The 12,665-nt window shown below is 37.1% G+C and overlaps 1 protein-coding gene across 1 annotated transcript in view; it reads right to left on the bottom strand.

The window, feature by feature from the left end:
* CSNK1G1 (casein kinase 1 gamma 1) overlaps positions 1-12,665 on the bottom strand; it is a 158,225-nt gene that overhangs the window by 23,886 nt on the left and 121,674 nt on the right. The window contains exons 7-10 of the mRNA XM_054565295.1: positions 6,574-6,659; positions 4,611-4,695; positions 4,191-4,339; positions 3,442-3,546 (exon numbers count right to left, since the gene is read on the bottom strand). Coding sequence (XP_054421270.1) covers positions 3,442-3,546; positions 4,191-4,339; positions 4,611-4,695; positions 6,574-6,659 — 425 coding nt within the window. The remainder of the gene's footprint in view (positions 1-3,441; positions 3,547-4,190; positions 4,340-4,610; positions 4,696-6,573; positions 6,660-12,665) is intronic.

The raw sequence follows: 12,665 nt of genomic DNA, 5'->3' as shown, positions 1-12,665 counted from the left end.
CATCAATGTCATGTCCATGCTGTGATTTCTAAATAGCTCTCTGGTTTTCTTCTGAGAGCCATTCTCTGCCTATTAGCCATCTTCAGCCAAAATACACTGCTAGTATTTCAAAGTGCCTAAATTCAAATTCCAACTACGTTTCTCCTCCAACTTTCCCATTTCTAGTAATAGTATCACCAGCCTCCTAATTATTCAGGCTTAAAACCTCAGCAACAGCTTTGGCTCCTTCTTCTCCCTCAATCCTGACACCATGTGAGCTGCTACTTCTGGTAGATTATATCCCTGTGTCATTTTTCAGTTCTATTTCATTTTCACAACTACAGCCCATCAAGGGCCCTTTTACGTCTCAAGGGAACTCATTATCTTCTTACTGGTCTGCATGCTGGCTGTCAGGCTACTATTACCTTCTGGGCCAAAAGATTTCTAAATCGAAGTTTCGATCATATCACTCCTCTGTTCTGAAGCTTTTAGTACTTAATCCCTTCTGAAATGAAGTACCAATTCTCCAGTCCAGCATTCCAGGAGTTTCATTAAATGGCTCCAACCTGTCTTCCTAGCCTGTCTCCTTTATTCATACCATATATTTTAGCAAAACGGAACTAGATAAGTTGCTGTTACCTATATTTTCTTTTTTTACTTGAAATGACTTTCATTTCCACTTAATTTTTCTAAGAGCATTTCAAATGTAGCTTCTTTCACAAAACTCTTTGTCACACTCAGACTAGATGAAATGTCTCCTTCCAATCCATGATGATGATAACTGGCAACTTGGGAAGCTTATCTGTTTCTGCATTCTGCTATAAGTATATGGTTACTTGGTTTATCTGCTTGTCATTTCTTTGAAGACAAGGACTCATACTTATCCTGGTATCCCCAGGATATACATCACATAGTAGGTCCTCAGCTAGATTCACTGAACCAAAGTTCCTGAAAAAATATTTGCTGATTTCAAAACCTGAAGAGTCTAAAAAATTATAGTTTTCAACCCCAGAGTCATAAAAGGGGCATATTTTGCTGCATTTTTTCCTTAAATAAATAAATAAACAAACAAATAAATAGCACAAGAAAACAACCCTAGAGATGGAATATAAGCATTCAGACCACAGACTAAACACAGTGCAAAGGCTAACAGACACTAGAAATCCATTTACCCACAGTGCATAAGGCAGAAAGAATTCTACCCAGCAAGGATTCAGAATCCTTTTGGAAAGGAGATGTAAAATTTGCATTAATATGGGGAATTTCAATCCCTCAGCAGCCATGGGATACTAAAAATCCTGAAAGGGAAAAAAAAAAATCAGGGCGCTCTCCAGATTCGACTCTTCAAAACAAAGCTTATTGCCTTTCAGATGAGGTTCCATTTAAAAGTACATTAAAATTTGCTGTACTTTTTGAGATACTGTATGACCTCATTTTCCACCTTGGCAATTTAGGTTTTCAACCATCTGTTGTTCCCATACTTTTAAAATCCATTCAAAACAGTAGCACTGATTAGGAATTCACTGAAGCAGAAAATACCAGGGAAACCAAAGGAAACATGTTTTAGTTTTCAAATATTCCAAAAAACATGAGCGGGCAGATATGTTGATTAGACTTCACTGATTACTTAAGTTATTTATTTATTTTTTCTATATCTTTTCTATTTAAAAGCATTTTCTTTTTCTTAAAAAGCAGATTTCAGTAAATGCGTTTTCATTATAAGGTAATACTACTTCATTATAGAATAGTTTAGGAAAATATTACCAACAGCGCTACCTCTTCCAACACTAATTATGTTAATACTTTGGCATTATCTCCTCCCATTGATTCTTTCATTTTCCCTTTTCCTGAGGGGAAATCTTTAGGGATTTCTAATTTTGTATTCTGATTTCTTTACTATATAAACCATAAACATTTCCAGGTTGCTACAAGTTTTCCTAAATGTTCTTTTAAGTGGCCATATATCATTTACGAGTCACTTTTATTATGACCCAGTTTATTCAATAAAGGATTTGAGCTGGATGCATAATCATTCCTTTATAACTGGATTGGTGGGTCATTTCTGGAACTTTGCTACAAATGACATGGCGATAGTTTTTTTACATGTAACTTAATCTATATCGTGGATTGTTTTATTATGACTGATTCAAAGAAGTAAAATTATTCTATCAGACAGGACAGTAACTTTATCAAATTACTTTATAGAGTATTTGTAACAATTTGCAATGTATGAGCATGAGAATGTCATTTTAACTGTGTACTCAACAATGCTTTCAAAAAGGGGGTAGAAGAGAGAACAGCTGCTGAAGTTGACAGTATTCTGTTGTCCAACTACAATTCTTAACCAACTACTTTGGTCAAAGTATGTAACTATAAATCCAATTAGGGTACATAGTTTGCTAAATCCCATCTTTTTGCCTAACTACTCTCTAATACATAGATTTCCTTCCTTTACATACATTTCTTCTTCTTAACCACCAAGTCAAAAATTTTGCCAAGCATATGGACTTATTGGTGAGTCTATTTATATTTTGCATGTACTTCACTGTACATACATGTGTGTATGTATTTCTATACCCTATTTTTAATCTATGTACTTTCACATGTGCATCTGGGAGAGGAGTGTTGTTGCATTGTAAAAATGTTTGTGAATCCAAAAAGTGAGGTCAGGAGCGAGGAGAAACACACTGATTTGATAGGTAATAGTGATTATGTGTGTGTATATGTGCAAGCACACGTTTGTTTATTTATTATTCTTTGCTTATTTATCTACTGAGGTCTTCATTTTTCTTTTAGCAAAATAATACAGAGATAATCATCATATTCATTTCCTAATTAGTTTCTCCTTTCCTTAAATGTTGTCAAGTTTGTAGATTTTTGTGTGTTTGCCTCCTCTGTCTTTACGCTGAGAGAGGCCTCTCATCCAGATCACTAGTTTCCCTAGGGATGAACACTGAAATGGAGATGTCATAGCCTTCTCTAGAGTTGCCTAAAGCAGAGCTGGGTCGTCCTTCATAAGTCTAAAGTTAACCTGGGTACAGGGACAGCAGTAGAGTGGAGCTACCAGTTCATTCCCAGGTCAGCTGGGAGTCCAAATTACCCATCCTTCTAAACAGCAAGGAAAAGCCAGCGTTGGCAAGAGCTGTACACTGGAGTGAGGATGAGACCCAAAGTGGGTTAGCCTATATGTCCTGTATATTCAGCAGGTCCTTTCAGCCAACAGTTTCTGACAGGCCCAGGTTCTCTAGAGTAGATTCTTCACGTAAGGCACCTGGCTATGTTTCAGTACCATTAAACAAACCCTGAGGGATGCTAGAATGCTACCCTACACCAGTGAAAACTGGCATGGCCTGTGTCTTTAATTTCAATATATATACTTAAGCAGAGAAGCTGAAGAATTTCAGTGTTTACATTAGCCACAAATAAAGGGAATGTCTGAAACAATGAAGGTCCAACACATACCTGATTTCGTAAAGGCTGTTGTGATGGCCGATCCCTGTGTGTGTGGCTTTCTCGAGTTATTGCAGATGCACCAGAATCTACATGAACTGACCCTACTGGAGTAGGCTGGAAAAATATAACAAAAAGTCAAATGCGGAAAACAGGTCCAACTTAATGCCTCTGCAAAAGACAGCACCATTCAAATTCTAATAGAATAGTAGTAATTATTATTTTCAGCCACCAAGGGCAGTTTCATGTCTTCTTGTCTTCTCAGTTTGTTTATCTGAAAAAGGGATACAGGTTGGTCCTCAATAGTCCATTAGACAGTAGCTTGCCTTTGAAAATAAAAAGAAAAAATTCTACAGTGATGTCTGTTAGCATGCTCTCCGGCCCTGTGATCCCTGGCTAGAAGAGCCAATTCAAAAGTGTCCTACAGTGCTGGGTTATACTCCTATAGAAGTCAAGCACCTTAACAGCTTATTTAGCACTGGCTTCTGGATCATTCAAATAAAAACTCTTAAAAACTGGCTTAAATTCTGGTATCTTAGGACATACTGGTCATAATCTTAAAAACATATAAAGGTAGTTACTTCTACTTCCGAATTCTAGTAAGAGCAACCTATGGCATCACTCTGAAGAGATTGGTAAATGTAAAGTCTACAGTCAAAGGAATGTTTTTTCCCTTCTCAAAGATTTAAGCAGAAAGTCTCGCAAGTAAAGGGGTGAGGCAGTGCTGGTCTAAGGTGAGGAGGTGGAAAAAGGATACTCACAATAGGCCTCCCAACCCAATCGTAGGCGTAGTCAAAGGTGTAGCCTTTCCTTTCAAAGAGGTCTGTGAAGAGTGTTCGTAAATATTCATAGTCAGGTTTTTCAAAGAAGTCTAATCGCCTGACATATCGCAGGTAGGTTGCCATCTCCTCTGTTAGGAAAGAGGTGAAAGGCCATGCTCATTAACTGACTGCTTCCCATGGGTAGAAGCTCTGGGCCAAGCAAGGAATATTGTACAGGCTATGTGACACAGGTGTTTTTTAGGGACCAAATGAAAGCGACAACACTTATCTTGGTTTAAATAATAATAAAAGAAAATTTAAATTTTCTGGAGAGTGCCTTTATCTAGAGATTCCAAGCCACGTCTTCACCTACTTCAAAGCTTTAGTCACAATTGCTAGTATGTCCTTTAAGCATCTTACCTGGAAAGTTTTCACAGAGAGCTTCAATGGGAGTATTCCTTTTGGTGTCACCAATTTTTTGATATCTCTCTTTTAGTGTATCAGCCTGTAGAGAGTAAAAAGAGAAAGTTATTTGGAAACAAGTGCTAAGTATGGGAGGTCCAGTGTGTTTGGGAACACAATAGTTGTTCCACTCAAACTGGCAGGATTTTTTAGATAGTCTCAATTGTTTTGCTCTCTAGCACTAACAAATAAGAAATGTAATAGAGATGAGGTATTCAGATATATATGAAACATCTACTCTGTTCTGGAACATTTACTTAACAATGTATTTAGTAGTCTCAGATAAACACCATCAAATTTAATGAGAAAAGCTAGGATAAGAAAATAAAAACATCGTGTAGCAAGATTATCAAAATTGTAGAAGCTTAGTAATCTCCCATGGCCACTGGGGTTCAAAAGTGATTCAGCCTTTCCCTCATTAGATCGGCTCTATGATAAGACTGAAAAACATTGCTAATCCAAGTGGGAGCAGAGAGATAGATAGCTTTACATCATATTTATTGTGAAGTTGAATAGAAAAAAAGAACAAAAAGTAGAAAACAATGCCATTCCACAATGTGGTTCCAGAAGGAAAAATGTTATCTATGATACAGGTATTGCTAACAAATAGGTTTGACAGATGTCAGTGGCTCAAAGCAGCCAAGTGTGGTTTGCTCAGAGCTATAAACAGAGCTTCTGGGGCTTGGACCAGCAATGTGGTCGCAAGGGAGTCTCTTGAGGCTCTCGATTTAGCCTGCTGCACCTGGCTTTAAGTAATAACAACCTAAAGTAAGTTGGAGAAATTTTAGATCTATACCTATCATTAAAATGATTCATGGACCATGAGAAAGTTTCAAATAATACATCCATGAATGCATTGTTTGTTTATATAATGAGCAAATGGGATGTGAAAATGTTTGACAACTGTCAGTTTCAATGAGAAGATATATGTATGACTAGGAGAAGACTATGGAGAAGATGTTAAGAGAGGAAGTTAAGGGGAAAGAAAGAAAATCTTCCCAAAAGGAAGGGGTAGAAGCCTTACTTTTCAAGCCCATGTTCTAGAGAGCACAGCAAAATCAACCATTCTGCCCTTTTGCAGGGGTAGAGGGTGTAAGCAGGGGTAGGGGGGATAGGAGTATTCTAAGCGAATAATTAAGTTTCTTTTCATACTAACATGTTGATATAAATCAACTCAAAAACATGTCTCACATTGAATTATCAAATGGGACTTAGCATGGGTTAGAAGCCTACCATTTTCTAGTCTACAACCAGAGACACAGAGTAATTACAATTGTTATATTTATAATTAATTATTAACTTTGACATATATGTACTGTACTGACACCTACCAAAGGAAGGCAATAAGCTACATATTTCACAAGGAATGGCTATTGTCTGTATAGACCTTTATTCAATAAAAGACTTGAAGAGCAATGTTAAGCCTGCATTTTTGTTTTAGTTCAGGTGAGCACTCAGCGTATATACAATGAACAAATACTTTCCAGTTCCCTCTAGGAACACACCCAGACCTGCTGGCCTTGCTGGTAAAATGTGTAGGAGCTGCTGTCATCAATTTGTCCCAGAAATTCCCCAACACACTGGGAACACTGATCTTGCTACATAATAGTAGTGGAGGAGGCATAATGACAGAGAGAAAAGCAGAACTGCCAAGGCTGGGAGGGAATGTGGGAAGAGATTACGGAAAATCCAAAAACAAGGAATAAGGATTCAGAAGTGGAAATAGACAAATACGAGCAAAAGAGAGCTTCAAACCTCAGGTGAGTATTTACTATATAGACTAATGTAACCAGTCCCTGCTTTTCATGTCTGTAGCCAATCTTCTTCCCCTTTGTACTTCTTGCAGACATCAAGTCAGCAACCCCTTCATTAACAACTGAGTATTGAAACAAAGACCTCCACTGAGCACTTTCAAGGATACCTTGAGTCCTTGCCAGGGCAGGCTGCCTCGAAGGAAATACATGAACATATGGCCTAGGGCTTCCAAATCATCCCGCCGGCTTTGCTCTAAAAGGGAAGACAGATCACACATTACATTTGCAGTTATAAAAGTAGAAAGGGGCTCAAAACGAAGTGGTCCGTTCAGAAACCCTTCTGTTCTGGAAAGGCTCTGCTTACTAATTCTTTGTATATCTAAACCAGGGATAGTATTTTAAATCAAGACCAAAAAAAAAAAAAAAAAAAAAAGTACCTCCTTTGTCTAGACCTGTCACTGGCAAGTAAATATCCAGTGAAAAGAGCAAATACTAAGCTAAAACCAAGTCCAAACCACTGAACAGTGAGTAACCCTCATTCAATGCTGTCACCTTCCTGAAAGTAAGATAATGTAAATAAAATGTTATCTTCAGTATATGGGCTACAATTACCCTTGGTTACCATCAGAGAAAGTGAGCAGCAGACTAGCAGCTGAAGCTGTTAAAACTGTCCACTCTGGCTTGGCCTACAAAGACATAGCTGCAGAGTGCCTGGCATACATGGCTAGTGCTTTCTATTGATCATAAAAATTAATAGAAAACTAATATCAAAATTTAATTTGATATAATCGAACATCAGTGTATAATCTCTCAGCTCCATTCCATTTGCACCATGTTCCACAGCCACCTTAAGAAAAATTTAAAATTTATTACTAAGGTGCCCTTAATGGGCATATAAAACAGGAACCCTGCATTCTGGGAGCTTATTGTAAGACAAGTTGCTGGCTTTTTCTTTCTTTTCATTGCAATGATTAAATTATAAAGAACTGCAGAATTATAACTTCATCTCAGAAAACATCCTATACCACCGTTGGTCGTCAGACTGAATTTAAGTAGTACACGCCTCCATTTCTAATTTGCCAATTATGGTTCATCTCAGACATTTCATGTGTTTATTTTTCAGAATCAAGTTTAGGGCTTTGTAAAAAATAAAAATACAGAAACAAGGGGCTACCTTAAATTTGACTGTGCTTTCATTATGCAGAAAGTACAACCCAAGAGAGGCAGGGAGGCAGGGATAGCTACTTAGCTTAACTCAAAATACCAAAGCACGAGTTTATCTGTGGCCACCGAGCATGAGCAATTTGCATGAAAAAGAGTGAATAGTACTCTACAGGATTAGAAACAAAGAAAAGGCAACTTTCAATTTTGCTGTTTGAAGGTTTTTGGAAAGGCACCCTGATAAGATATATAAGTAACATAAAATTGAGTTGATGTACATCAATTGAGATGATCTTTAAAAGGATAAAATGAAACAGCAAGACCAGGAGCTTTTGTCTACTTGGCTGGCTTAAAGTTTGCCATAAATTTTATATGTAATTGAAAACAAAAAGCCATTAGACAAAAGCAGAGTTCGGTAACAGAACTCAAATTAAAAAAGCAAGGTGAATTGAGATCTCCCAGGAAACAGAGTCAATACAGAAACCACCCCCTGCAGTTTCTCATGCTACATCACACCTACCCATCAGCTCTCCATTTTTATGCCTTGTAACAAGAGGCCCCTTGGTAAAAAATTCTCTCGACAAATGGCTGCACTTTAGTCAGTTGAACACTAGAGGGCGAAACTCTCCACATTTTCAATATTGATCAGCCCTACAGGAAAAAACGGCAACTTCTTTCCCTTCACAGAAAAGACTAGTCATTATAAAATGAGATTTTAAAGAAACTATTAGAACTGATCAATGAATTCAGCAAAGTAGCAGGATACAAAATGAATATCCAGAAATCAGTTGCATTTTTATATGCCTATAATGAACTATCAGGAAGGGGAATTAAGAAAACAATCCTATTCACAATTGCTTCAAAAAGAATAAACCTAGGAATAAATTTAACAAAGGATGTTAAAGGCCTGTACTCAGAAAATTATAAGACACTGAAGAAAGAAACTGAACAAGCTACAAATAAGTGGAGGCACATACTGTGTTCATGAATAGGAAGAATTAACATCATTAAAATGTCAATACTACCCAAAGCAAGCTATAGATTCAACACAATTCCTATCAACATACCAATGACATAGTTCACAGAACTAGAACAAATATTTCAAAAATTTATACGGAACCCAAAAAGGTCCCAAATGGCACCAGTGATCTTGACAGAGAAGAACAAAGTTGGAGGAATTATGCTACTTAATATCAAACTACACTATAGGCCATAATAATCAAAACAACTGAGTACTGGCATAAAAACAGACACATAGATCAATGGAACAGAAAAAAGGGCCTAGAAATAAAACATGCCTTTGCAGTCAATTAATTGTAGTCAATTAATATTTGACAGAGGAAACAAGCACATACAGTGGGCTAAAGATAGTTTATTCAATAAATGGTGTTGAGAAAATTGGACAGGTACATGCAGAAAAACGAAACTAGAGCACCTCCTTATGCTACACACAAGAATAAATTCAAAATGGATTGAAGACTTAAAACCATAAAAATCCTAGAAGAAAACATAGGTAGTAAAATTTCAGACACTGCTTGTAGCAGTATTTTTTTCTGATATATTTCCTCAGGCAAGTGAAACAAAACAAAAAAAAAGTGGGACTACATCAAACCAAAAAAGTTTTTGCACTGCAAAGAAAACCATCAACAAAATAAAAAGACAACCCACTGAATGAGAGAATATATTCACTGATACATCTGACAAGGGGTTCATATCCACAATTTATAAAGAACTTATAAAACAACACCAAAAAACAAACAATTCAATTAAAAAATGGGGAAAGGACCTGAATCGACACTTCTCCAAAGAGGACATACAGATGGTCAATAGACATATGAAAAGATGCACAATGTCAGTAATCATCAGAGAAATGCAATTAAAACTACAATGAGAGATCATCTTACATGGGTCAGAACAGCTATCATTAATAAGTCAACAGACAAGAAGTGCTGGCAAGGATGTGGAGAAAGGGGAACCCTTTTCATTGTTGGTGGGAATGTAGATTGGTGCAGCCACTGTGGAAAGGAGTATGGAGTTACCTTAAAAAAATTTCAAATGAAACTACCTTATGACCCAGCGATCCCACTTCTGGGAATTTATCCGAAGAAACCTGAAACACTAATTCAAAAGCATATAAGCACCCCATGTTCACTGAAGCGTTATTTACAATACTAAGATACGGAAACAGCCCATGTATCCACTGTAGATGGGTCGATAAAACAACTATGGTACATTTACACAATGGGATACTACTTTGCCATAAAAAAGAAAATTTTACCCTTTGCGACAACTAGGATGGACCTGGAGAACATTATGCTAAGTGAAATAAGCCAGTCAGAGAAAGACAAATATCATATGATTTCACTCATATGTGGAATCTAATGAGAAAAAGGAACTAACTAGCAAAATAGAGACAGACTCATAGACAAAGAGCAGCCTGACAGCTCTGGGTGGGAGGTGGAGGGATGGAGTAAAAAAGAAAAAGGACTCATGGACATGGACAACAGTGCGGTGATTGTTGGGCGGGGAAGGGGGGGAAAGTTAAAGAAGGTATAAGGGGGATAAATGGTAATGGGAAAAAATACAATGAAAAATAATCTATTAAAAATAATAAAAGTCTTTGCCGAGAGCTGCCGTGGTTTCCTGCTTCAACAGTGCGTGAATAGAAAGAACCTGGTGCTCGACCCGTGTCCCAACAAGCAGCCCAGACACATCCTTCCGCTACCCCCTCATAGAACCCTTGGACTTCCAACATCTACATTGGGCCTAAATTTCCTCATTGAAAATAAACTGGTTAATAACCTGAAAAGTCACTTTCCAGCTCTAAAATAATCTATGATAATTTAAGCCATTAGGAACTTTCAAGAAAAAAAAAAAGCAGTGAACACCAGAGCCATGTTGTATTTTCATATTTCTTTGAACATTCTACATATGTTCAAGTCAGTATTTGCACACACCCTTGTTTATTCATGCAAGATATTTTCATTTTTTTATTTGAATAAAAAAATTTAAGAAGATTATTTCCATTTTTAAAGACAAAAGGTTTCAATACCAATGAGACCAGTAGGACAGAGAATTCTTCCACACCATAAAGGCTTGCTTTCAACTAATCAGAAAGATGTACCTGGTTTACATCCATCACATGCCTACTTTTAGGTCAAATATAACATACATTGTAGGAAAGGGGCTGGCTGACCAACTATTCTCACCCTAATGTTAGCTATTAAAGAGTATTTAATGGGCTGGCTGCCTTAATCAGGGCTTAATCAGTGGGGAAGGTGGCTAATCTTCATGTGGTAATGTCAGGTTCAGGAGGCATCTTCCCTTATTAAGAAAGTAACAGACAAATTTCTCCAAATCATTTGAAGATACACTTCTCTTTTTCTTCATTACAACATAAAGGATGCTACACATTTAAAAAACCAACAGGATTATAGTTCCTATGGAAATGAGACGCTGGCCAGAGTTTAAAGGGCATTTGGCAACCACCTATATGCATTCTCTGTAACACTGAAAGGACAAAATGTGGTAACAAGTTGGCTCTGACTTGAAAAACTCTGGAACTAGGAAGTCTAAGTTTGGAGATAAACTCCAAGTTCCGGTAGAAATGGCTACAACAAGAGATGAAGGAACCCAGCCTGACCAAAGTAGATGCTTAAAACATTTTGTTGAATTAGTAAGTGATTATTACCATTATAGAGTCTTCACTACTATTAGGTACTACGCTAAACACTTTATATGCATTATTTCACAGAACGCTATAATGTACTATTGTCATATCCATTTCATAGATGAAATAACTGAGGTTGAGGGAGGAAGGTTATTTGACCAAAATTACATAGCTTTAAGTGGAAGAGTCAAGATTCATATCCCTTTTTCTTAACCATTACACTAGACCTTATACAAACATAACACATACCCACCCGCCCCTTACCTATTGTTGCCTTTCTTGACAAGAAGAAAACCAGAACACAAACTGCTGAGACCGGGAAGCAGACATTGGAACAACAATTTCTAGAGTGTCAGTTAAACCAAGCAATTATGACTTTACTACTTACAACACAATTTGTCTCCTTGTAAAAAGGAAGAAGGGAATATTGAGCACCATGCAAAAGACCTGTGTTACAAATATTACCCATTCAATCCTCAAAACATCCTTGTGAAATATCATTCTTTATTTTACAGGTAAGTTTCAGAAAGATTAAGTAATTTATCCAAGGTGACACTGACATTAAGTAGAAGAGGACCTTCTAGTCTAATTTTAAAGTATCGATACTACATTTAGTTAAGTGAGGATTTCCATGTGGTTACTGAAAAAATTCTGACAGCATTTATGATTTCAGCTCAAATTGTATCATACTACTTTGCAAATGTTATTTTTACTCTTTGCTTATACTAACTCACTATCTGAATATCTGTGCAGTTTACTCAATGAGACAACTTTGTAGCTATTTATCTTAGTCTTTAAAAATACTTATTAGGGTACAACAGTTCATTAATATATGTTTTTTTTAATTCTCATCCGAGGACATGTCACTGATTTTAGAGAGCCCTGGCCTGGTGGTTCAGTCAGTCGGAGTGTTGTCCCATACACCAAAAGGCTGCAGGTTCGATCTCTGGTCGGGGTGCTTAAGGGAGGCAACTGATTAATGTCTCTCTCTCTCTCTCTCTCTCTCTCTCTCTCTCTCTCTCTCTCTCTTTCCCTCTTCCTTTCTCTCTAAAATCAATAAACATATCCTTGGGTAAAGAGTAAAAAAAAAAAAAGAATGCTTGATTTTGGAGAGAGAAACATTGATGTGAAACAATACCAGTTACCTCCTATATGTGCCCTGACCGAGATGGAACCTGCAACTTAGGTATGAGGCCACAGTGTGAATCGAACCTGCAACATTTTGGTGTACTGCATGACACTCCAACCAACTCAGCCAACCAGCCGGGGCAACCTTTCATTAATATTTAAACACCTGATATAATTAGCTCCATCTAAGATTGTGGAACCTAATAATACTCTGTTTATATGTCCACTCTCTAGGATGGTCATTTTTATATATTTTTCAGTTACCTTGGAACCTTGTCTCCAAACAGAATTTTCCATGAA

Source organism: Pteronotus mesoamericanus, unplaced genomic scaffold (assembly GCF_021234165.1).
Source record: "Pteronotus mesoamericanus isolate MK-2021 breed Mesoamerican mustached bat unplaced genomic scaffold, CSHL_Meso_final contig_164, whole genome shotgun sequence".
NCBI lineage: Eukaryota > Metazoa > Chordata > Mammalia > Chiroptera > Mormoopidae > Pteronotus > Pteronotus mesoamericanus.
This window is presented reverse-complemented; position numbering and strand designations above follow the sequence as displayed.